This window comes from Amyelois transitella, chromosome 7, assembly GCF_032362555.1.
Source record: "Amyelois transitella isolate CPQ chromosome 7, ilAmyTran1.1, whole genome shotgun sequence".
Lineage (NCBI taxonomy): Eukaryota > Metazoa > Arthropoda > Insecta > Lepidoptera > Pyralidae > Amyelois > Amyelois transitella.
Genome location: NC_083510.1, coordinates 12,601,704 through 12,626,887, shown reverse-complemented (window position 1 = coordinate 12,626,887; position 25,184 = coordinate 12,601,704). Strand labels below are relative to the sequence as shown.

Sequence of the window (25,184 nt, the reverse complement as noted above, 5' to 3'; positions counted from 1 at the left end):
CTTGAAAATACTAAATGGCCACGTTCAGCTATTTGGCTTAATGATAGAATTGAGATTCAAATAGTGATAGGTTGCTCGCCCATCGCCTAAAAAAGAATCCCAAGTTTGTAAGCCTATCCCTTAGTCGCCTTTCACTTATATTAATATGTTATAGGTTTACTATTACTATACTATTTTTTAATTAAATAATAAATAAATAAATATATACGGGACAAATTACACTGATTGAGTTAGCCTCGAAGTAAGTTCGAGACTTGTGTTACGAGATACTAACTCAACGATACTATATTTTATAATAAATACTTATATAGATAAACATCCAAGACCCAGGCCAATCAGAAAAAGTTCTTTTCTCATCATGCCCTGGCCGGGATTCGAACCCGGGACCTCCGGTGTCACAGACAAGCGTACTACCGCTGAGCCACAGAGGCCGTCATAATTAATTGTTTATGATTTTATTTTTACGGAAAATTCTGCCAGCAACGACAATCTAACTGATGATGAGGACGATGACTTGAGTGGACAGTATAGAGATTTAATAAATGATGAAAATTCAAATGATTATTTTGATGATGAAGATGATAAAGAGACAATAAAATAATTATTCAATTGATTAATCATAATTAATTTTTTTTTTATTGAAATTATTATAACAGATATATTTTTTTAAATAAAATAAAAATCGTTCTTTTTGACAGGCTATTGCTACAAAAAAAATCATTTTCCCCTATTTATATGCAATATATTATATTATATTAAAAATGATTAATTATTATTTTAATTATAAATTTCATCGTATTTGAATGTGCCGTGTGGTTCCCGGCACTATGACAAAAAAGAATAGGACCACTCCATCTCTTTCCCATGGATATCGTAAAAGGCGACTAAGGGATAGGCTTATAAACTTAGGATTCCTCTTTTAGGCGATGGGCTAGCAACCTGTCACTATTTGAATCTCAGTTCTATCATTAAGCCAAATAGCTGAACGTGGCCATTCAGTCTTTTCAAGACTGTTGGCTCTGTCTACCCCGCAAGGGATATAGACGTGATCATATGTATGTATGTATGTATGTTGAATAGATATGCAAAAATATGAAATTGAAAACAGTAAGTACTTTCAAATATTAGAGATTTTACTCTGACGCGCATGCGCATTGTGCTATCGCGCTCATACTCGAGGCTGAGTAATTCTTGTGTTTAAGGGGTGTTTGGTCATTACAAACTGTCTGACTGATTTAATACAACTTTGTAATAGTTATCTGAATAACATATATAAAAGTCAGACATTTAAAAATAAATTAAGTAAATTTTTTTTTTATAGAGCTTTAAAGCGTCTGACAAAAGTTCTGGCGCATGGAAAGCGTCTGACGTCTCTGATATGACTTCAGAGTAATAGTCTATAAAATATATATAAAAATCAGTCATAAAAATTTAAGTTAAGTAACTGTGATTTTTAGTTACCTTTCTCGCCTGGTACCTGCGCAGGTGTCACCGGGCAAGTCTCACAAACATGCAGGTATTAAAAGTACATGAAAGACTACTGAGAATCGAAAGATCCATTCTTTAGAAAATAAGTTGTGTCTTACGGCTCTGGGATCTTGCTCTAATACCGGAAACTACCACAAACGTGTTTTCTGCAAAAAATATTCACTTCGCTAAAATTATAATCGAAAATGGCATTTGGAGTAAATGTCATCTTATGCCCCGATTTAATTTAAACGTGAATATTAATATCTACCTGTTCTAAAGATGTAAATCTTTTATTTTTTTCGGAAATGCACTAATTAAATAAAGTATTCGCTCCAAAAATATCAAATCATCAAATGTGACGCGAGCCGTGACCCGCGACATTATCCCCAGATGTCACGCGATTGTGTCTTCTTTGGAACTGGTTTTATTGATGTAATAATTATGTAAAATATACATTTTTAGGCATTCATTGCTTAAGTTATTGTAACTCTGGGTTGACAAATGTGAGAAACTACCAATACCAAAGTATACTTGTAGGAATGAGTTAGAACATGAACAAACATTTATTTAATTTAAACATCTTAAAAATATTGATAAATGCGCTTATTTCTATAATCACAGTAGCTACTGTTACACAATCGTATTAAGTTCGTCATTGAGTTTGACAGGCAATGTTAAAACTTCCAATATTTCGTAATTACAAGTATTTGTGTGGAGGAAACACGCCGAGTTTCAGATAACAAACGTGAATATTTCACAGACATAGAACAGAATGCGACTGAGCGACTATACGCTACGTTACACACCATCAGTACTACTTTGTTGTAATATATTTACCTGTATTTACTAAGTACACGGTTCACTAAACTAAATTCATTAATTATTTAAACTTTAAATTTTATTGGAACAAATAATTAAAAAGATTTATTATACCACACAGACATCGAAATGTCATTTAAAATTTTTATGGTTTAAAAATGGTTTACGAAAATAAAATAGGGAGTCAGGGACGATCTAGTAAAATATCAAGGCTGAAGTAGGCCTGATGACGAGCTTGCATGAAATATTGACGCAACAATGAAAAAAAGGATTAAACATGTATGATCATAAAATTTGGAGAAATATATACCTAAGACAATTACTTTATTTTGATGGAAGAGATCGTGGCAATTGGAAAGGTATAGTCGACGTTGTAATCCTCGTATGAATCAGCTTGAAGCATTCTATCTGATTCACGATTAGAACTTTTTAATTTTCAATCGGATCACTATATCAACCATATACTTGGAAAAATAAAATGATGGTACAATTGTATTTATACATATGTTATTTATTAGTCTGAGTTACCTAACAATAATAAAATATTAATGGCGCTATTAATTAAGAATCGACAATTAAACGCGCCTTTTAAGAGTAAATTGATCAAAACTTATTGTCGATTAATTAGAATCTATTGCGAGACATGACTAAGTTGTCAATAAATTATTTTATAGATTTTGAATGCTTATTTGATTCTTCTTCCTTCTGGCTTCAGTCCCAGTTGCATCCTCACCACTCTGGAGAGCCTGGGGTGTGCCTCGGGCCATAGATCCTGTATTGGATGAGGCAGGTTTTACAAGGCTCTGGAGGGCAACCGAATTCGTATTGCATCGATCATGGTTACACATCCAGTTGCTTTTTTTTTATTTATTTATTTATTACACAATATTCATGATGAACTTAAAACAATATTCCGCAAAACAGTTTTCACAGTTTGACTGCGGTCAGTCTCATTTAAAGTTACTTAATTAACACAATAAATAAAACTATATATCTATAACGTGTAGGTAACTATTTAGTTTTAAGCTTACATACTTCTATAGAATTTGAGAAGTATTTTTTTTTTGAGTTTTTTTAATGTGTTCCCTCACGGTAAGAGCCTCAGTTAGTATTCAAACTAATGTTACATAACTTTGAAAATAGTCACTCGTCGAACACAGGTTCGCCTTTTTGCGCCACGCGAATGGTGGTCCAATCGGTGAGGTGCCTGGTTAAACAACGGGATCCGACCACTGACGCTCAACTGAATGATTATTTGATTCTTTAAATATAAGCAAGTTCCTATTACATATCCAAAATAATAATCTATATAAAAGAACAATTTAAGGTTGCTCAGTAAGCTAATGTTGCAAATCCTGTTTGATGATATATTTTCTTTAAAAAATTAAACCTAGGTATTGTCGTATATGGCTTGTACTCTACTCCTTTATCTACATTTTTTTCTTCTTTTGTTTGTCATAATTATATTAAAGGCGAGTATACAATCTAAATGTGCGCACTATCCCTGGTGGGGTTTAGCACATTTTTAAGCTGTGTTCTGTTATAACATAAGTTTTTGTATATAAATAAATAGGGGAAGTCGATGGAATCTGGTATTTTGTTTAAACTTATAGATTATGCAAAGATTTCACTTCGTTGTTTGACCCGGGTATTTTTAATAATTGATTCAAGTTATAAAAATATCACAGTAATCATTTAAATATATAAATAAATATTCAACCATGCAACCACTTATCGTCGAAAAGTTGGAAAATTGTGTGTGTGAAGGAGACAACGAGTATGAAGGGGAAATATGTCAGGTTGAATTGGAGAAAATTATTACTGTGACGACCATACAGACTTATACAGATAGTTACAAGTTAATCATATAAGTGTCACTACACTATGAAAGAGAAGCGGCAAGAATCAATGAAACCAAAGAAAGACCTTCATAAGCCTAAATATGTTATTATTGTACGGATTTTTTAATGAGCTACCATACCCTGCAACAGAACACGTGCTGATAGCCTCAGGCTGTTTGTGTCTGCGACGCCGCTTCTGGGCTCGGCTGGCGAGGTTTACATTGAGCGAGTTTAGAAATTCCCATTTTGAAATCCCAATTTGAAAAACATGTTAGTACATGATTTGCTTTACCGGTTTTGGAAATAAAGGCATTTAGCTATCAAATTAAAGGTTATCATTATTTTTAGTTACAATTGTGGTGTTTTACTCACTACACCTATTTGCATGGGCCAGTGAACTTTCACAATGTGAACGCATGTTCTGGCGCCGGTAGCTGAGGTCACGGGGTCAAGGCCGCCGACCGCATGGTGCTGACCCCCTCTTAAATAGGGTTGCCATATAAGTATATGTATATACGTTCTTCCAAGGCTTTAAAATGCTGTTGCTTGTACCCCGTCAAATATAGTTAAATAAAGTAACATGTGATGTATGTATGTATGTCATATACCAACGTTTTTTACATTTTCATTAATAGCATTTTTCATACACATTAAACGAAGTTTCCAACGCGATTTTTTCTTAATATTATTTTTATAAATGATAAATATAAATAGTGTTATCAACGTTATAAAGAGTCATTTCAAAGAGCTGGCAGCCCTACAGGTTGTCGAAAACGAAAGTGGCCGCCAGTGGTGAGTACCACACGCGGCGCGCACGCACGGGGCTTCGCCTCCCGTCTCGGTGTCGTGGGCTATACACGGTACTAGTATTGCGTCATAGGATTTGCTAATACATTTGATATTTTTCTTTCTTTATATGCTTTGCGCAAAAATCTCGCAGACATGCAAGCGTCTTACTAGCGAAATGTCACCTCATGGCGAGCATCTAACATTGATCAATCCAGGAAATAATGTCATTGTTATCATTTTCTTTTCTTTTGCATGTACATTATAACCTGGTATTAATAATGTTTGTATAACATTAATTCATTTAGAAGTCTTGGAATAAGGTAGCATCTTTTATAAAAGCGAGAATGAGAGATGACTTTGATCTAACATAGGTACATTCAAAACAAAAATTACTTACGCGATATCTTTATTTATATTGTTTTAAAACCACAAAACATTTTTAATAATACTGTGTTTTTTTATGGATGGTGTCGCATAATATCGGTCACCTTAGCATCAACTTGAAAATAGTCTAAGGTAAGTCTAACCCACCAAGGTTCACGTGCTCGGCTATAGTCCTCATTTAGCATGATGTATGTTTGTGTGAGATCGCGCGGCGACGCGGGCGCACATGGTTCAGAGGTTAAGCAGCCGCCGTCCCCGAGGTAACAGATTCTTCACGTCACTTTCGTTCGCCTCCAAATCCGAGGTGATGGGTCAAGTACTGAGGAACAAAGCCGGCTTGAGCCTCCCACTTGTGGGAAGGACAATGTATTTGTTATTAATTATTTGCCCATGTTTGGGAAATAACCATAATTACTTGATTGTACTCACTTCAAAAAGCACATCTACGAGTATGATAGTATTTTTTATATTTTTTATGTTTTAAGTTCTTTTTTTTTATTATGAAACAATTTAGAATATAGAATATTACAAAAGTTTATTTATTTCTAAAGTTTCTTCCTCCTGGCTTTAGTTCCGGTTGCATCCTCACCTCTCTGTAGAGCTGCCCGGGGTATGCCTTTGACCATGGACCCTTTTTTGATGCTTTAAAGCAACCCCAAACTTGGTGATTCTGTTGCTTTAAATATTTAATCATTAAAAGCCTAAATATTTTATTTTCATACTTTTCTCCTCGCCACTTTTCGCACCTGAAGTATTTCTCAATGAGGTTCGAACAACAAAAGTATTTGCTAGAGTAATGAGGAAAGCTTGTAATTTTCTTAGGCAGCGTTTCGTAATACCAAGTAGATGAAGGAATGCGTTCGTAAATAATAAGTGTGTCAGTAAATTTGACTCTCAAAAATAACGTTGTCTTTAGTCTCGCGATGACCTTTACGGCATTAATTTAGCATAAGTGGTTCTTTACGTCAGTCAGATTTCCTTTACGTCAAACGAGGAGTGCAGTGAATTGCTAAATCACTGCGCGTTTCGATGGAGATCTGAAAATCAACATTCACAAAGAGCAGACGCAGTAGTCTGGGAGTACAGCTGAATTATACATGTGATTCGTTCATAATAATTTATGAAATTTGCAATTGATTCTTTTACGAGTATTTATTGATTTAAATTGTACATTGTGCATTTCAAGAAAAAAAAACATATTTTTTTGGCTATTAATCTATATTATACACAGTTTTCCATAAAAAACAATTATGATTAATTTGCTTAATAATTGGTGCTCTTACGGGGAGGGAAAATATGGTGCAGCACCCTGCACTCTCAGACGCGTTGATATGTAAACCTAACCTATAGCGGGACTCACACACTCCAGAATTGATGTAATTCTTATGCAATACTGATGGGAGCAGAGAGCTACGTTGAAACTGGTAAGTTTATCACTCCGCCATACGAGCGCAGAGGCAACGGCATTACATTCTATAATGGTAGCTTTTAAAGTTAAAATAATTAATATTAAATTACAGTCTGTGGAGTAGAGACCAGTGGTTGTGAAACTGTCAGTCCTTCAACAAGAAGGGATTTGCTGATTATTGTACGCCTCGTGTAGGCTTGTTCAGTAATTGCAGTCGTGTTAACCAAATACAACTCGTTCTAGCCGTATATGTACGTGCGGCGATTATGTTTTACTATTGTACAACTAACAACATTGTTATTTAAGTGAGAATCGTGCAAAGATGAAAGCTTGTTATTGTTACAATCAATTCTGACACTGAATAACGATTTAGGTGAAGATAATATCCGTACTCCGTACCTCCTCGTTACAACTATAGAAATCGTAATATTAGTCCTGTTCATCTGGCTGGACCAAGATATTCCTTTATGATCGATAATTGCGGATTGATTACATTAACATAATTCTTGTAATACGATGATTTCTTATGTAAAACTATATAAACAATTATGTAAATACTAAGGATACTCTCCAGTTTCAATCCCCACTAGACAACCCTACTCGCTTGATCATCGCGACTTCATCGCAAATGTTAAATTCAATTATAAAACAAGACTACAAATGTAAGGCTCTGCTGAAACTCCCCTTCGATAGACGTGTAGTAATGATTGACCTCTGTCTTATCTGATCGCCTTTGGAAACATTTGATGTATTGACATCGAGGGTTCAATCAAGCGATTTCTCAACTTTTACAAACTCGTTTTTAATTTTAAAAATATATAATGTTTCTGAGGTTTATGTCGGACCATTATTGAAAATACGCTTTAGGAATAGATATTTCTTAATAAACAATTCTGTACATTTGAGTTATGTCACGAAAATTTCTCAAATTACAAACAAGAGAATAGGACAAATCTATGTTACTCTCAGGCTCAAAGGGCGAATTACTTAAGCCGCGGTCGAGGTAGGCGCCTGAGTTCAATATAACTTGGAAAAATTTACAGAAGCATACATGATGCAATTATATAAATAATTTCAACAAATCTTCCATTCGCCCACTTCAAAGTATTATAATTTAAAAACTGAGTGTGTTCCCGGTTGCTTCTTAGCTGTACACTAAATAGTTTAAATATCGCACCCCCGGTGCGACACTGTCACTTATGCAAAAACACAATTTAAAAGAGAAGCATTTAAAACTTTAACATCCCATAACATTGTCATATTTGAAGATTTTTACAAGATGAATAGCTTATACTGCGGTAACTATGTGTACTACAAAAGTAACGTTATCGCACCAAGCTAAGGGAAGCATTAGGAGAGTTATTACATATGTAACTCATTTTTGCTATTTTTGCATAAGTGACGGTGTCGCACCGGAGGAGGTGCGATATGTATTATTTTTAATTTTTGTCTTGGTTCAGTACCTAGGGTTCATCATATAACCTAGGTGATCAAATTTTGTTTATACAAAGAGTGACCGTCGTCGGACCTCCGATGGCTAGACTAAAACCAATCTCCCAGGATTGGTTCTGGTCTAGGTCTTGGGTTACGTTCTATACGTAATAGATAATGTTCGTTTAGCTACATACGAAAATATACTCCTCTTTCCTTAAGAGCAGGCAAAGACTAGATGCTGCCTTGCTTTACACTTAAAATGATCCCTGCAGTGATGATCGTGAATGAAGCGAATGCAGGCAATCATCACTCTCTTCAGGCGAGCTAGGTGTCCTCTTATACTTTGCTTTGTGATTCTGTTCTACCGGAAATCTCATGGCTAGTAATTATACACCGGTGACATCAAGAATAACGTTTTTTGCCTTATCGCAAACAGAAACACATCAGCGCGTGCGCAGCGTATGTCATCGGTATTTTTAAGTTATTTATATTGTTTAATCAATCAGTTATTTACTATCGTCATGTGTGAGGATGTCAAACATGTATGACTTTGAGTGCTCAGGTGTTCGTGCTAAGAAACTGTTATTTTTAAAGTTTTAGTAATGTAAGTTTGAGCTCCGAAACTTATCCATGAAGATGAAGCTATGAACACGCAAAATAAGAGAGCGTTTATTATAAAAACGTGAAGAGATGTGATTTTATGCATGTATGTAGGTATGTATGTATGTATTATATTATAAAAACGATGCATGTAAATAAAATTTACCTGCTTATATTCCTCAGACTTGTATTTCTACAAATAACTCAAAATGAAAGACTTTCTAAAAATAAAAAGTTACTCCTGAAGGTTTTATCGATCCAGTAGTTTTTGAGCTCATTGCTACAAATCATTTTTTTATAGTATACCATGGAAGTATGGACTATAATACTTATCGTGTGTGATGACAAATTTTCGTTTACAAATGGATTGGTCGACAAACTTGTTTGACCGACTTCTATAAGAGGAGTGTTCGAGTTCAGGTCCCGCGCAGCCTCCCACGTGCTGCTTCTCAATGTCGACCTTAGGTTGTACCATCTTTTCAACATAAATAAATACATAAATACAGAATTCGACACACAGATATGTTACTTTGAGAGGTTGGTAGTCATTATTATACCGGCAGCCATAGCTTAGAAGTGGGCATGTAAGGAACTGCGATATTTAAATTGTACCTATGCGAAATAAGAAATAACATTTGAAAATTTAAAAAGATTGAATATTTTCAATAAAATGTCAATTTTTGCCATTTTAATGATTTCATAATCTAAAACAAGTTAATTATACTTTATTGATAAATTAACAGCGAAGGTAAAATCATAATCTTCGTCTTTTAAACAAATTTAATGTCGTCATACTTTAAAAAAAATGAAAATTAATATTGTCATTACATTTTTTTTATTTAGGTAATTATTTACTAATTTATGTTTACAGAAAACATCGAAAATCATAAACACAAGAAACAAAAGTAGGTATCAATTCCGTTTACTTGTAAAGAAATATTTTAATCATTTATTATTTTATTTTTTTCTTATTATGAAAATATTTTAGATTCTGACATGACAAATTTGCCATGAAATGGCACAAGAGAATAACCTTTTCAATATTTACAAATTGCCCATTTAATAAGCCATTATACATAAAAATATCATATTGTTTAACATCACGTTGTTAGGTACTAGCCGTCCAGAGTTTTTACAGTACAAAAGTTCTTAAATATCAAAATTATTATAGAGAATATTACCAACATTAAAACTCTGACAGGGTTTAAAAATATATGATAGTTGCAGTTGCTTTTAAAGGAAATTAACTTCTCACAATTTGCAGCGAAATATTAGCAAATTTCAGTTTGATTGATAGACACCTAGGCATTTACAAATGGCAAAAAATACGACCTCAGGCATTCGAGCTCATGCAGCGTGGTGCAGCGACACGTCGACATTCACCACAATTACATAATACATGTGTTCTCAAAACAACATAGTTTTATGGATTTGAGGAAAGCATTTATGTTATTTAGCGCCATATTGTACTTAACTTTAAAAACGTTGGACTAAATTGTTAATTCATAAAAACTTAAAATAATTTAGTCTATTTTTGAAAAATATTTCCTTTAATATGTAAATGACATAAGTATAGTTAGTGGATGATGCACTTGACCTGACATTTTACCTAAAGATCTAACGTCAAAACGTTATTTTACACTAGCTTTCGCTCGCCGCTCTATCCGCAGTAATTCTTGAGTTGAAATTATCGAAGATTTTTATGTAACGTACATACATATATATATATATCACGTTTATTTGCCTTGCGGGGTAGACAGAGCCGAAATTCATGAATAAACTGAAAGGCCACATTGAGATTCAAAAAGTGACAGGTTGCTAGCCCATCGCGAAAAAGAAGAATCCCAAGTTTAAAAGCCTATCTCTTAGTCTTTATGTAATACTTAATAGTATTAGTATAGGACATAATTATAAGTGTAGATTATTGAATATTTCAGGGTCATTATTAAAATAAAACTTCTAAAGTTAATTTAATATTACATCATTTTTAAAGTTATCAAGCACTACATTTTGGGGAGCATAAATTTTAATTTTTAATCTAATTATTAATTTAGGAAACTGGTTCATCATGGAAGACGTTACAAGTTCTAATTAATTATTTTTTTGGAACAGGTTTGATGAATGTCAGCGCTTTGGAAGATCCGCATTTCAGAGGACGGCCTTCATATTTCGGAGGCAGGGTATGTCATGTCAGAAATATAATATATAACAATAATAATAAATGTTTATTTCTCTCCACAAAACAAGAAATCTTAATACTAAAGATTTTTGTTGATGAGGTAATTTTTTTATAAAGCACATTATTGACATGTTTTTAAAAGAAATTTTTGTAAAGAACTATTCTCTCATCACAATATCCTCCGACATATTACGCCGATGGCTATTATAGAATGTTAAGGCTTATGAACAAGATTTTAACGTCTTTATTATTTCTACAAATTATAACGCATTCAATAAATGAGTGTTGGTTGATTACTCAGACTACGACTGTGAAGTGCGTTTGTTGAATTTCTAAAATCTGCATCATAAAAACTTATTTGCGTCAATATTTCTCTTTTAACCGATAAGAAATTTAATAAATGAAGCTTCAAAAGTTCAAGTTTAAGAATACACGCTTAATGTATTCAATTAGCTTAATTTCTTAACGATTCAAATGTAACATGTGTGGGACGCAATCTGAAACATCAGGTTTAAAACCTACTTTGAGTCTTATTGACGACAGAATAAAGTTCTGTATTAATGATCACAAATTGGTTTTGTTCCGCACTCGACCGCTTCTTAAGCAACCTTTGACATATTTGTTTAATTTTCAAACATCGAGTGGTGACATTGAAGTCTTCATAAATCGATTTGCATACGATTGTAATTAGTTTTTCAAATGTAGACCTTATGAATTGACATTAAGGTTAAAATGGAGGTTATTTGAAGACGCTGTATCGCAGTGGGTAGCGTTTTACATAAATATTTAGATGACACGCGAGCTTCACACCGGCGCGCTCAGAGACGGACATCCTGGTTTAAACAACAGATATTAGATTATCTTAATTCAAATTAAGTAAAATATAATTTCTTGTATTTTACTGAATGCAAACATGTTATAATAGAAATTGTAAACATTAAGTGGAGGGAAACTTTTTCCTCAAAATTCATTCAATTTGTAAACTATTTTAAACTGAATTCAAGGTTTTACAAAAGAATGTGATTGAAAATAAAGTGGGTGTAATGGAGATTTAATATGAGTTCAGAAGATTCATACTGACCAAGGTTGGTGGCTTTCTTCAGACTCATCGGTTTGGCAACACATAGTAAATGAGGCGATAAACCGAAATGTTAAGTTTCAACCTTATTAAAATTAAATAAAGTTTCAATTGCGTTGGTAATCTTTAGGAATTCTGAAGATTGAAGACCTAAGTTTTGCAATCAGTTAAGGCAAGGGTCAGTGTTGACCTCTACAACTTGTTTTTTTTTTGTAACAAGAGAAAGTTATGATTACTTTTGAAAGCTGTCAGCTATTTTTTCACCTGTTCGATCGTATAATGTGACGTTTAATATATTTTTAATAAAAAATGTCTCAGTAGGCACATGTAGTTTGTTTCATTGAAAGCAAGGCGGTATTTTTCTATTTTTAGAATACAATAACTACAGTTTATACCATAGCTAAGAAATATTTGGAGGATACAACAAACAATACGCAAGTATGACAGAGAGGAGTACCTATAATTATATAGGTACTCCTCTCTGCCAGACTTACGTATAAACATGTGTTGATCTTATTCCGGGATGTCAACCACTAAACCAGTACAAATCATTCTGAAAGGCACTTCTCATTTCTCAATCGCGAATGCTACTGAATGGCCACTTAAGCGCATGCGCATGTAAAGGCGTTCACTCGACTTGGTGTTGTCGAATAAATATTGACTCGAGCCGGTCGTTTTTCGAATAAAGTTATTATGAATACATAAATATTATGGCTAGAAAAAATAAACCATAAAAAAATGAAATGTATGAACTATTCAGAATGAATTGGTTCCTCCATTAACTCTGCGTCTCTGAAAATTGCTTTAAAGTTATGCATGTGTTGTTAACTACTCATTTTAGTTAAAAACAGCCAGAATAAGGTGACTGCCACGGCTATTCCCAGGTAATCTTTAAGAGAGAATAGTTATGAAAGTACGGTAAGACATTGACAATAATAAAACACCACGAAAGCCAATGCCAGTTCGACCAGAATGCGTCTGCAGTCAAAACTACGAGTATCTCTCATCGTGCGAGCGGCGAACAAACACAACCTGCCTCGTAATATGTACCTCTCGCATTGCGTCGTGGGGCAAGCGTTGCGTGCGCGACCAGATAGTGTTGTTAAGCACCTGGTGCTCAGCTGTCACACGAGATGATGCGAGTTAGTGAGCGTCAGTTGTTATAAATGAGATCGTGGTCATTTGAGTAGGTAATCAATTTGTAAAAATGGTTTTGTCCGGCTTGATAGGCCCAAACTTGAAAAACTGTGTATTCGCAATGTCAGTACGTCTAAATCCTCATTCTATCAAAATGACTTTTGATGCTTGTGTCAAATTAGCTCTGATTCCCCGTATGGGATAATGACGTGATATGCGTGCTATTTTTGTACTTCTACATCAGTAGTAATAGTATGAAGAGAAAAGTTACATTTTAACTGAAAAAAAAACAGAGATAAATAAATATTCTATTCTATTCATTATTATATTAATGTTTACAATAACGAATAAGCTCAAAAACTACTGGTGTGATCTCAGTAAATTTGTACAGACATAATTTATACCTTTCGGAGTAATAAGAACCTTTATTACTGGAAATACTGAGCCATCGCAGCCCCGGATTACAAATTTCAAATTTCATTTAACATAAGGAATCAGACCTTAAAATCTGAAGATGAAGAAAACCGTTTGTTTCGAGAACTTATGCAACGAAAGTAAAAAGGACATCACAGATTGCAATAGAACACTCAGACGACTGGAACCAATTCCCCGTCACAAGCCGCGGCTCCGTCTGTTTGCTTCAGCTTGCATTGTCGCTTCCCGCTTGCGACATGCACTCATTTGTCTTGGTTTACTTAAAACTTAGACTAAGGGTCATTTTACACCGAAGATAAGACCCGCAGAGCGCCGCGGCCTTATAATTTAACATTACCTAGTACACGGAAAGATACAATTTCCGCTGATCGATCCGCGTCGATTCGAACCGCATCGCGAATTGACCCCTAGAATATAATAACATCTTTATATTTATTAGAATGCGGTAATTATTAGTACTAAATAATATGTAGGTACCTATGCCATGTTGTTGGTAAATTTGACTAATGGTATTCCTTCAGAATCCTTCCACAAAGCGACACAATAGCGCGTGATTGCAAGCAATCAATATTCTGCGTTTTGCATAATTCCGTGGTTTCTGTTTGTGATTTACAAGTCTTGGTCAGTTTCGGGGACGGAGAGGTAAATTTATATTCATTCATGTTGTATTGATCAATATATTGCTTGTTTGTGCTTATATAAAATTATCTTGAAAAAAGAATTATACATACATAATTATCCTATGAATTTCTGCAGAGTCGATGGTCGAATCTACATTAGAGTACTAACGAAACTTGGGATGGAAATGTTCTCAGCTATTTTCTAAACCTAAAGGGGCTAAAATAATTTTAACTTTTTGTACTTACGCGTCTTTGTCGTTTAAAAATTCCAGCATTTATTATGTAAAAGTAATGTATGGCGTGCGAACAATGTGAAACTCCGAGCCAGGTCGGCGGTGTGTCACACACCCTCAGATATGTCCATAAATGAATTTTTGAGTTACTTATTGTTATGACAATATCCAATGCAATTCTCTTCTGTGGTCTAAACAGCGGAAGATAATTTTAAATGTCAAATTGAAATGTGTAATTCGGTGTGAAGTTTATACCCATTCTCCAGTTAATCTATTCCTTTTTCTAAGAGAATTACTACACGACCTGTATGGTTGGTACCACGGCGAGTCGAGTGCGCTGCTTACGAAAACAACGCGCTGTGACATAGCGCGCTCAAGCAAAGATACGTTAACTCACATTGAGTTAGCGATATTTTTATATAATTAACTAGGAAATAGAAGAAATAAATTGTTTACTTTCTTTTGCTTAAAATAAGGTGTTAATACTCCTGTTATACTATAATATTAACTACATAAAATGCTTATGATGACGCCTCTTTGACGAAAGGATAGACAGAGACAACAATAGTGACATAAAATTTAAACAAATCGTCATGCCGGTTTAGCATGGCAAACTTTCATTCGATGATAAAGTTTTCCTATTTAATTACCAAATGTCGCCATCTTCGCATCAGTTGTTCAGATTTGCCATGCCGTTGGTGACTACTATGAGTGGTCAGAAGCGTGTGGTTGACGTTTAAGCGATGACCCTCGTATTGAGGGCCGCCCTTGACATCCAAATGTCCTGCCGCATTGGCTGGACGGCCTGTCCAGACGATTCTACCAGCCGCACTCGAATAGGAAACATAATATCGGAAATACATACAAAATCATATCTTTCATCAGTTATGTACACTAATTTAAATACTAAATGATGCTCTTACGGTGAGAAATAACATCGTGAGGAAACCTGCATTTTCATGCAACTGTCTGTGTAACCAGCATTGATCCAAAACGTGTCAGATTCCACTGCAAAGGTTGCGGAGGTCAGAAGGGAGTCGCTTCGTGAAAAAACTGTCTCTTCTGATCCAGGATCCATCACACACGCACACCCCGGGCTTCTCTCCAAAGAAAGTGAGAATTAAACCAGCCAGGAGGAAGAAGAAAAAGAAGATGTAATCAAGTCTGTATTGTATTCGGAGCAGATAACACCATCAGTCACGGAAATACTGAAAAGCCTCATGACTAGGGCTTTTATTTATCTCTTTAATATTGATTTCATGAAAGACAAAAATATTTTTGATTGTTACAAATACTTGATCTATTAGTAAACTTTGACAAGACCTTTAATAAAAGATAAGGCTTATTTTAGAACTGAAATTTCCACGAAATCGAACCCTAAGCAACAACTAGCCATAAATATTCATCATAAAATGTTTATTTGAGAATGTGATTTGGTGTACAAAATACTTAGTGCCTTGTTAGTCGTGACTAAAACTTGATATTTAAGCCCAGACTTGCATTTCCGTTGCTATTTTTCATTGCAACAATAAAGAAAGAACGCGATCAATGTCAGAACAATAACTCGTTCATTGTCTTCTCAAAACGGATCCGGATACTGGAAGGCGAGATATTTCTGAGAACATTTCACGCGCGCATTCAATAATTCTACTTTAGATTTAGATAATTTAATCCGTTTCACTTTGCAATGCATTTGAAATCTAACTCTTGGACTTTAATTTTAGAAACATTACTTGATTTAAAGATCCACGGCTTCAAATCTAGGAAGCACATTCCTAAAATTGCAAACAGCGATACCTTTTAGACATGGTATATATAATATTTGACAAAATCTTAACAAAAATGGTACTTAATATCTGTAGACCTAAATGTCATGTAATTTAAATACTTAACCTTTATAATTATTATCTAAAAGCTTTATCCAAAGGTGTAAATTTCACTTGTAGCAAAATATCAATTCAATCGGGGCGAGTGCATTGCGTATAGATTCATATACTTTGGGAAGCTATTTCACAATAACTTGACCGCAGCGAGGCGGGGCGGGCCACCGCTGACACACTACACATTCAGGCTGGTAGGGTCAGTTTTGTATGAGTGATCGATATAGCTATTTTAGCACTATACATTGTTATTCCCTAAGATGAATTTTTACGACGATTATTTTCTTTAAATTAGCAAATTTATTGAATATCAGTGGTACTTTTGCTTTTGTATATTTGACAGTTGTAGCGTAAATACAAACTGCTCGTTGAACAAGTACCTACTCCATCACACCCAAACAGAGGGAAAATAAACTTTTCCCTTGACAAAAAGATTTTCGCTAATGAAGTTCACGCGATATAGGTGTACTAGACAGACAGGCCGACAGGTCAATGCTGCAGGTCGCCGGATTGCTTGCATAACAGCGTGTAATCCGCGCGCTCACATATCGGACGCGGTGTGACACATTGTTACAAGAATCGAGGGAATGTCGGCTCGTTGATGTCCTTTCCAAGAAAATGCTTGAAATTTGTAGAAGTCACACATTTCACATTATTTAATGTGAAATTCTTCTAAGCTGATTGAAGATTTTTTAAATTTTACAAAGGCCTGCTAGTTATAAATTATAAGGTACTCGTTCCTTCCTTTAGGAATGAACTAGCTGTGCTCGCGACTTCGTCCGCGTGGAATAGTTATTTTGGGCATCATTCAAGCCCTCAAGGATGTAATAATTACCCCGTTTTTTTTTTCACATTTTTCATTATTTCTTCGCTCCTTATAGTTGCAGCGTGATGTTATATAGCCTAAAGCCTTTCTCGATAAATGGTCTATTCAACACAAAAAAATTTCAATTCAAACCAGCAGTTCCTGAGATTAGCGTGTTCAAACAAACAAACTCTTCAGCTTTATAATATTAGTATAGATTAAGATTCGATGTATCTTTTCTGCCTGTTTGTCCATTTGTCACAAACCGAATCTTTAATTTTATCATTACGCTTAAACTCCATTTCAAAAATCTGCAACAAAATTCATAGAAAATAGTTGCGGAGTTTAAAAGCCTTATAAAATTTATTCCATTTCTTAAAAAATAGTATTGATCAAGTGATTTATTAAGAAAGTTCTTATAGCAAGACAATGGAAAGTTTTAATTAACGAGCTAAACGAGTTAGTATCTGCCGCTGATGTCCCGATATGGCCAGTGCGAAGCGTGTCAATGTCGCCCGTCTTCCTGGGTTTTGTTTGGCTAACTGTTTCGCGGAATCTCTAGGACATGACGTATCATACGAGATCAATACTTTACTTTTATACTTACAATATGCATTGCTTTATATCGACGTGGCGTCGTCGTCGAAATAGAAGTGGCGAGCTTTGGAGATACGGAAAGACCAAAAAGAGTAGGGTTGTTAGATTGACGGAAACCTTTTGGTGGTGGGAATTGTCAGGACGAATCGAAAGAGGCTGCATATGAATTGATATAAGGTAGCAAAGAAGAAGACTTTGGTTTATAACAAGTCCCTATTTTCTTTTATAAAAAAAAAGACATTGACTGACATAATCAAGCTACAGCTACCGAGTATTGCATGAAATAAAGCACGTCCTGTACGATCAGTATACACTAGTAATAGTGTATTCCTTGACCGTACGTCTTATTATTATAGAGAACTGTATTGTATAGAGAGGATTTCCCAAAATATCTGCGGGAACCGAAAGTAGCTGGATCACGAGCGCGGACCGAGGATGCCAACCAGTTGTTTTAAATGTGACTTTACAAGGTAGACACAATTTTTTTTAAAATTTGTCTATTTTAGAATTAAGGCTTTTAAATTAATTGCCACATGTCATTCTCATAATTAATTAATGTATTTATTCATCTTGTTTACGCACTTCATTAAACGTTTACATTTTAATAATTTTATGGTAATATAATAATATTAATGATACGTGTTTAATTTTAAATATTTAAAGTTTATCTATCAAGGTTAAACATGAATGTTTTCTGTGAATGATCATAATAAACCTAAGTTTGTAATTTGATAAAGATAATAATCATCTGTTTAGATAGAAATATGTAATTCCTTGTGTAACTTGATTGCTCGAAATTAATTTATGGTGGACTGCATCGTAGACTAGAGTTGAACTTTAGAACTAGCTTGTCTAGAAGTGGTCATTTAGACTGTATAACATCAGTGCGTCTTCGCAATAAAACAGCCAGAACTCACAATGCGTTTCGACATTTGATATTTTTTTGCCAAATAACACTTCTGTAATTGTTGGTGCGGTAACAGCTCGTAGCGTTCAAACTCCCATAAAATGTGCTTTGAAATGAATTGTTCGCCATTAATCAGCGGTGAATCTTATTACGCCACTCATTGTTACCGCGTGGGCAATGAGCCGGGAGCCGCCTGGCGCAAGGTCTTACTGATACATTGCCAACTATTTGGAGAGGAATTTCTACCATGTTTAATTACTCATAAAAAAATATTACTCAAATTCGAAATTTGTTAATTTTATTCATAAAAACGAAAAAATAAGTCATATTTACGGTTATGAACTGTAAATAATTTAAGAAGATAATGAGAGTCTGGTGCCGGACTTAGCAAAACTTGTATTTTACTTCGCCCCGCTAAAGCTTGGAAAAAGACAACAGAGCAATATACTAATGAATGTATTGTAGATCGGTTGACATGTTTGTAAACATTAAATGTTAACGGATAGGCTAAACGATGTTCTATTTTGACTTTTGAGTAACTTCGATATCAGGTATATTTCATTCATTCCGGTGCTGGGATGTCCTCGTGACGCAATGAGATCGCGGGTGTCGCATAGACCAGCGCGCGCGCATCGCGCCTCACATCGCAATCTTTTATTACGCACGTGTATATTTGTATTCAATTCTATGATTAAAGTTATTTAATTTTGAGCTTAAAAGCATGCATTTGTAGAGAAATTTTATATTTTTGTGTAAGGAGAGAGCATTTTCATCTACCTACACTGAAAATATATAAGTAAAAATTATAATATATCTAATACCGAATAAGTATACTGTGGAAAAGAGTTTGAGGATATTTTAAAGTATTTTCTACCTAAATTATAACTGACACGTTACCGGCAGTTTAGAATAGGACCATTTCAAATATGCAATTAAGCTGCACGTGGTCTTTTATTGTTTTCAAAAATATTGACTTTGTCTAACCCGTAAGGTATATAGGCATTATTATACGTAAAAATAATTATTTATGATGAATTTTATATCAAGTGTTTTTAATTTTTTTTATCAGACAGTTTATTTTCAGCATGTCATCAGCAGTAGTCAGATTTGACCTAGTGAGGATATCAACATAATGAGCTACAATAATAGTCAGTGTTTTTACTCCAGTAATGATGTTTCCATTGACTTCTTACTACAAATCATTTATATACATACGAGCAATTTGAGACTGATGTTAAAACGTAATGAAATATGCATTTGTCTTTAAACTCTGACCTAAATCAGGAGTTCAATTACCAAGGACGTCTAATATTCTGATCGGAATATTCAGGAGCAAGGATTTGTATTAGGTTTTTTTATATAGGTCCTATAGTCATAATTGCCGTGAGGTTCCCGGCACCAATACAAAAAAGAATAGGACCACTCCATCTCATCCCCATGGATGTCGTAAAAGGCGACTAAGGGATAGGCGTACAAACTTGGGAATATTTTCTTAGGCGATGGGCTAGCAACCTGTCACTATTTGAATCTCAATTCTATCATTAAGCCAAATAGCTGAACGTGGCCTATCAGTCTTTTCAAGACTGTTGGCTCTGTCAACCCCGCAAGGGATATAGACGTGACCATATTATGTATGTATGTAGTCATAATTACAATAGAAAAAAACTGGAAAGGGAGTGTCTTGAATTCTACCCTAGTGCTGGCATACATTGTCTAACTAAAAGTCATTTATTGTTTAAAGTTGGTTAGAAACGCAAACTTAGAAGAAAAATTTTGAACTTTTCGCCTCTCGTTTGTTTAATAAAGAACAATATTCGCTGAAATTGTTTACCAACATATAAGACCCACTTAAAGCAATCTGTGAAAATATAAAGGAATAGATTTCATGGATTTTATTTTAGAATTGAGTCTTTAAATGTTCTTTTTTTTCATGTACAAAAGTACCATTTTAAATAATAAGCGTGTCAATTATAAGTTTCCGTGTTTAATGGTAATCCAAAATAATTTAATTGTATAGTATAGGGTACATTAAACTTAACAAGAAAGGCGGGCCTATTTGGTATTATTATTTTATTTAAAATCTAAAAATCTGAAGAAAATTTATTCACTATCGCAAAATATCGGACTGAAGGTAAAACAATATTTTGAAGATTTTATCTTAGGTCTTAAGTTATTTCATAATAACGTTGCGCGAATTGCATAATTCTTCAATATTTTTTAAAAATAACTCCATCATGTTATGTGACATATATCTATTGTATATTATTCAGTTCACTATCACTATGAAATAATAAGTAATGCAATCTCACCATATTTCCTGCACTGCTATCACAAACACATATTCACTCACGAGGCGGCCGGTTCGCCGCGAGGTCCGTAACGTTTGCTCGGCGCGCGCGCATCTCAATACATTATATACGACGCCGACCCGAATCCTGGACGCTCAAGGTCGTCCTTGAAAACGCGACATTTTTGACGGATTTCACGTTTTTTTTTTCAATGAGAATAAGAAAATTTTTTGGAATTCGTATTTTCTTCGGTCAGATCAATTTAATTGGTTTGTCGTAACACGCTTAAATCTATCGGCTTCAAGCAGAAACAATTTCCTACAACAATATTTTTAACAGGTTTTATTGCATTTTGGAAAATCTTTTTATAATTGATACAGATTATATTATAACTGAATACTTAATTGATATTTTCTTTATTTGCACGTAGGGACTAAAGGAAAATTATCTTTAACTTGTCATGTCCTTAGCTTACGAACAAGGATTTATACATGGTTATTTCGTGAAAATTATATTTCAAAACTTAGCTTACACACATTTTAATGAGATAAGTAACTTCTACATACATATATTTCGACATACGTTCAATACCCGGCACCGCCGAGCTTGTATGAAGGGATGGATGTGATTATGAATGTGGATAAAACGAAAGACGTATGTAGCGTTCGAGTCAAGTAGGAAGATGCAGTTTCTGCCTACCCCTGCAAGAAAGAGGTATGGTGTTATTTACAATAGACGGTCAATATTATACGGTCAAGGCCACGCTCTCCCCGCCTATCCGTTGGTGGGGGTGCGATGTGCGTGGGATGGACACCGATAATGTAAGTACCTCATTAAAAATAAGTACATACATTGCATTTTTGCAAAAAAAGTTTACATATCCTGTTTTTTGTCATCTTAAGTATATTTGCGTCTTCCTGGTTAGGTACATATTTAGCTGTTGTACTTTGAAGCTTCTTCATAAATGCGTTATGAAATGATATCAATAAAAGCTTCCAGGATGGTCGTCTAGCAAAGAGTGCGTGACAGTCGGTTCTCTTTCAGATTGATAAAGCCAAACTTGGAAAAGACTTATCAAATTGTGATTCTTCTCTTAGTTGATGGGCTAGCAAACTGACACAATCTGAATTGTGACAATGTCATAAAGTTGAATGTAGCTTTACAGTCTTTTTAAAATTCTTTGCTCTGTCTACCATGTAAGAGATAAAGGCGTGATTCCATATATTCTTGTATTAATAAGAAGAGCATGCTTTAACTTTAAATTCATTACATGTATACTCACAACGAGAACATAGAACTATGCTATGAAATAACAAATCAATGTTGGACATCAGATAAATCTCCAAAAACTGACGTTCCGCATTCCGCCCCATCTTCGCGTCGGTTGACATTGAGATATGTATGTATATACTAACGAGTTGGACGGCATACTCATTTTAATAATTTATTGTATCAATTAAACAAAAATAACATGTAAAAAGTACGATATTTTAATCAAAGTTTTCAATTATCTGCCGTTTAGTTCAAGTTACTTATTTTAGCGCAATTTACAAAAAGCTAGGCAAACATTTCATTACCTGATAGGATACTAAGTAGAAGAATACAAGTAAGTAGAGTTTGGTTCCGTAATTATTGCGTATTTAAGTACAAAATTTCTTCAAAATGCATTATAAAATGAGTTTAATCACATGAATAGATAAAAAATCGGACGATTGCATTATTCTGTAAATAAAGTACTGAATTTATTAGTATTATTTATTAGTGGTTTCAATGAAAAAGACGTCAATCTATCAAAGCGAGCAGTCGCGCCCGCTCCGGCGACGCGATGTTTCCAAGGTTTTTCCTTACATAATACTAAAATAACGGTACTAATAATATTTGTGCAAACATCCTTTTTGGACATTTCAATGTTAATTTTCAACTGAAAACTAAACGCACAAAAGTCAGTGACTTTGAACGCGTGATAATTTTATTGCAATTTAGCAGTTCCTGATATAAAGGGCTACATGAACGAAAACATTTTCAGTGTTTTTGTTACACACTATAGCAATCTATCAATCTATAATACAGCAATCTATAATAACCGGAAAGAAAAGCGTACCCTCCCAGGGTACGCTTATCTTTCCGGTTATTATAAGCACTGACATTAAAAGTATTTATAATTCGGGAATATCATCATTGAGCTTTTGTCAAGATATTGTCCCCCTGAGAACCCTGGGCCGCTTATGAAAACAATCGTGAAGTGGGATAGGATGAAGTGATTACACAGAGTGACTGCCATCCGACCCCTGCGACCCTGTGGACAGGGAGACCTGCCTAGCTTTAATATCGTGGTTACACATTCATCAATTGCCTGACAGGTTTACACACCAAGTCTTCCTTTGTCGTAAAAGCATCGCCCGGCAACATCTTAGCAATAAACCTAACCGAATAAAATGCTCTGAAAAGAATCGTTGATTTAGGCAGCGGGATCCGGACCTTTTAGTAACGAATCCTCAAGTAAAGTGATCTTGGAACGTGAAATAAAAACAAGAGAGGGCCACACTTCACGTTACACAACGAGCGACCCGCGCGGAGCGACCCCGCCACCAAAATATGCACATATATAATCCATCAGAATGTCTATCGATATGCTAATACTGAGGAGAAATACCATATTTGGTGACCTAGATTACATTGCTATTATAATTATAGATAGATTTAAGGATGGAGCATTAGCATTCAAATATTTTAGACGTTCATACGTTTAAGTTACAGGCTGTTTGATTTTAAATTACAGTAATTGTTGTTGACCATTTCTCAATGTAGTTACTTCGGAGCCAATTCGAGTACAATCGACCATACATTTTGTTACGTGTATTTCAAATTATTTACTAATTTTTATGTCTACAATGTTTGCGAAAGGACTCTAAAATTTAAACTTAAATACCTTATAATGTTCAAATGCTAATCATTTCTCGTCAGAATATAATATTATTATTATGTAGAAACTAATAAAGTTAAATGGTTTATTGCTTGCTTGTTTCATTGGTAAATAATAAAGATTTTATTACAAAAGGTGCACCCACTGTAGAGAGGAGAGGTGAAACTAACGCTAGGTGGAAGAAAAATATTATCTAAGAAAAACTCATTCGTCGAACAAGCAAGCAATTTCATGAGATCCGCATTATACATAGGTCTACGCAATGTACAGCATTACTGTTTTAATTGCAGCCAACTAATCAGAGCATCGTTCAGGAATCTTTTAATTATTCAAATCGTATAAATAACACGACGTATAAGGAGTCAACTATACTGATGGTTACTTGATGAATGCTTGAGTACTAAGTACTTTGAAAGAATTCCTGTTAATGTTTAGAAAAGAGCCACCGTTGATCCATGGAATACCTATTTAACTTATAAAATTTCCTATACTAGTATTTAGTCGCGAATTGCTGCTTTCATGGTGGTCTGGAAGCGAGAAGTAAATCAAGAATAGAATAGAATAGATTTATTTTCAAAATTGGATACAAGGTATCACTTACTGAAGTAACATAACTTAAATCTAATTATAACTACTACCGCTTCCAAAGCGCATGTGTAAAAGAAGCGGCGGAACAAACTACACTGCAGCATTTTCATCGGACGTCAATTTACAAATATAGATCTCTTAAATCTAAATCGTGGACGAATGCACATTGTCTACATTAAAAAACATGAATGAATGTAGAACTAATAACAAGGGATAAACTAGCCAATAAACTTTTTTAATCTTCTTTTACGTGATGGGCTAGCAACCTGTCACTATTTGAATCTCAATTCTACTATTAAGCCAAACAGCCGACCGTGGCCTATCACTCTTTTCAAGACTGTTGGCTCTGCCTTCTCCGCAAGGGATATAGACGTGATTATACCTATGTACTTATATATTTTTGCTATTCCGTTTATGTATTTTTTTCAAAATAGCAAAATTAATGACGTCTTTTGAACTTATGGCCGTTTTTTTGTCGATAAACGGAATAAAAAGTTATAATTGTATCATTAGTATAAATTATTTTTCAACTTATTAAAATATACAATGCCAATACACACACATGTTAATAAAGCTGACCTAGCGAGCAGCCATAAACGGCGAGATTCTTTTTAGATTTAATTAATTTTCTCAAAGTTCAAGATTATGATAAATTTGTTGGCTGTTTCCTTGTTGTGGTCTACATAATATTTGTGCATAATGTATGAAATAGTTCCGTGTCGGATACATCTCAGTATAGTATTATCAAATTACAATTAAATCCCTGTTT

The 25,184-nt window shown here is 34.4% G+C and overlaps 1 protein-coding gene across 1 annotated transcript in view; it reads right to left on the bottom strand.

Annotated features, from left to right (window-relative positions):
• LOC106130793 (mucin-2) overlaps positions 1–20,993 on the bottom strand; it is a 28,554-nt gene extending 7,561 nt beyond the window's left edge. The window contains exon 1 of the mRNA XM_013329724.2: positions 20,926–20,993. Coding sequence (XP_013185178.1) covers positions 20,926–20,928 — 3 coding nt within the window. The 5' untranslated portion in view covers positions 20,929–20,993. The remainder of the gene's footprint in view (positions 1–20,925) is intronic.
• Between the last annotated feature and the right edge of the window lie 4,191 nt (positions 20,994–25,184).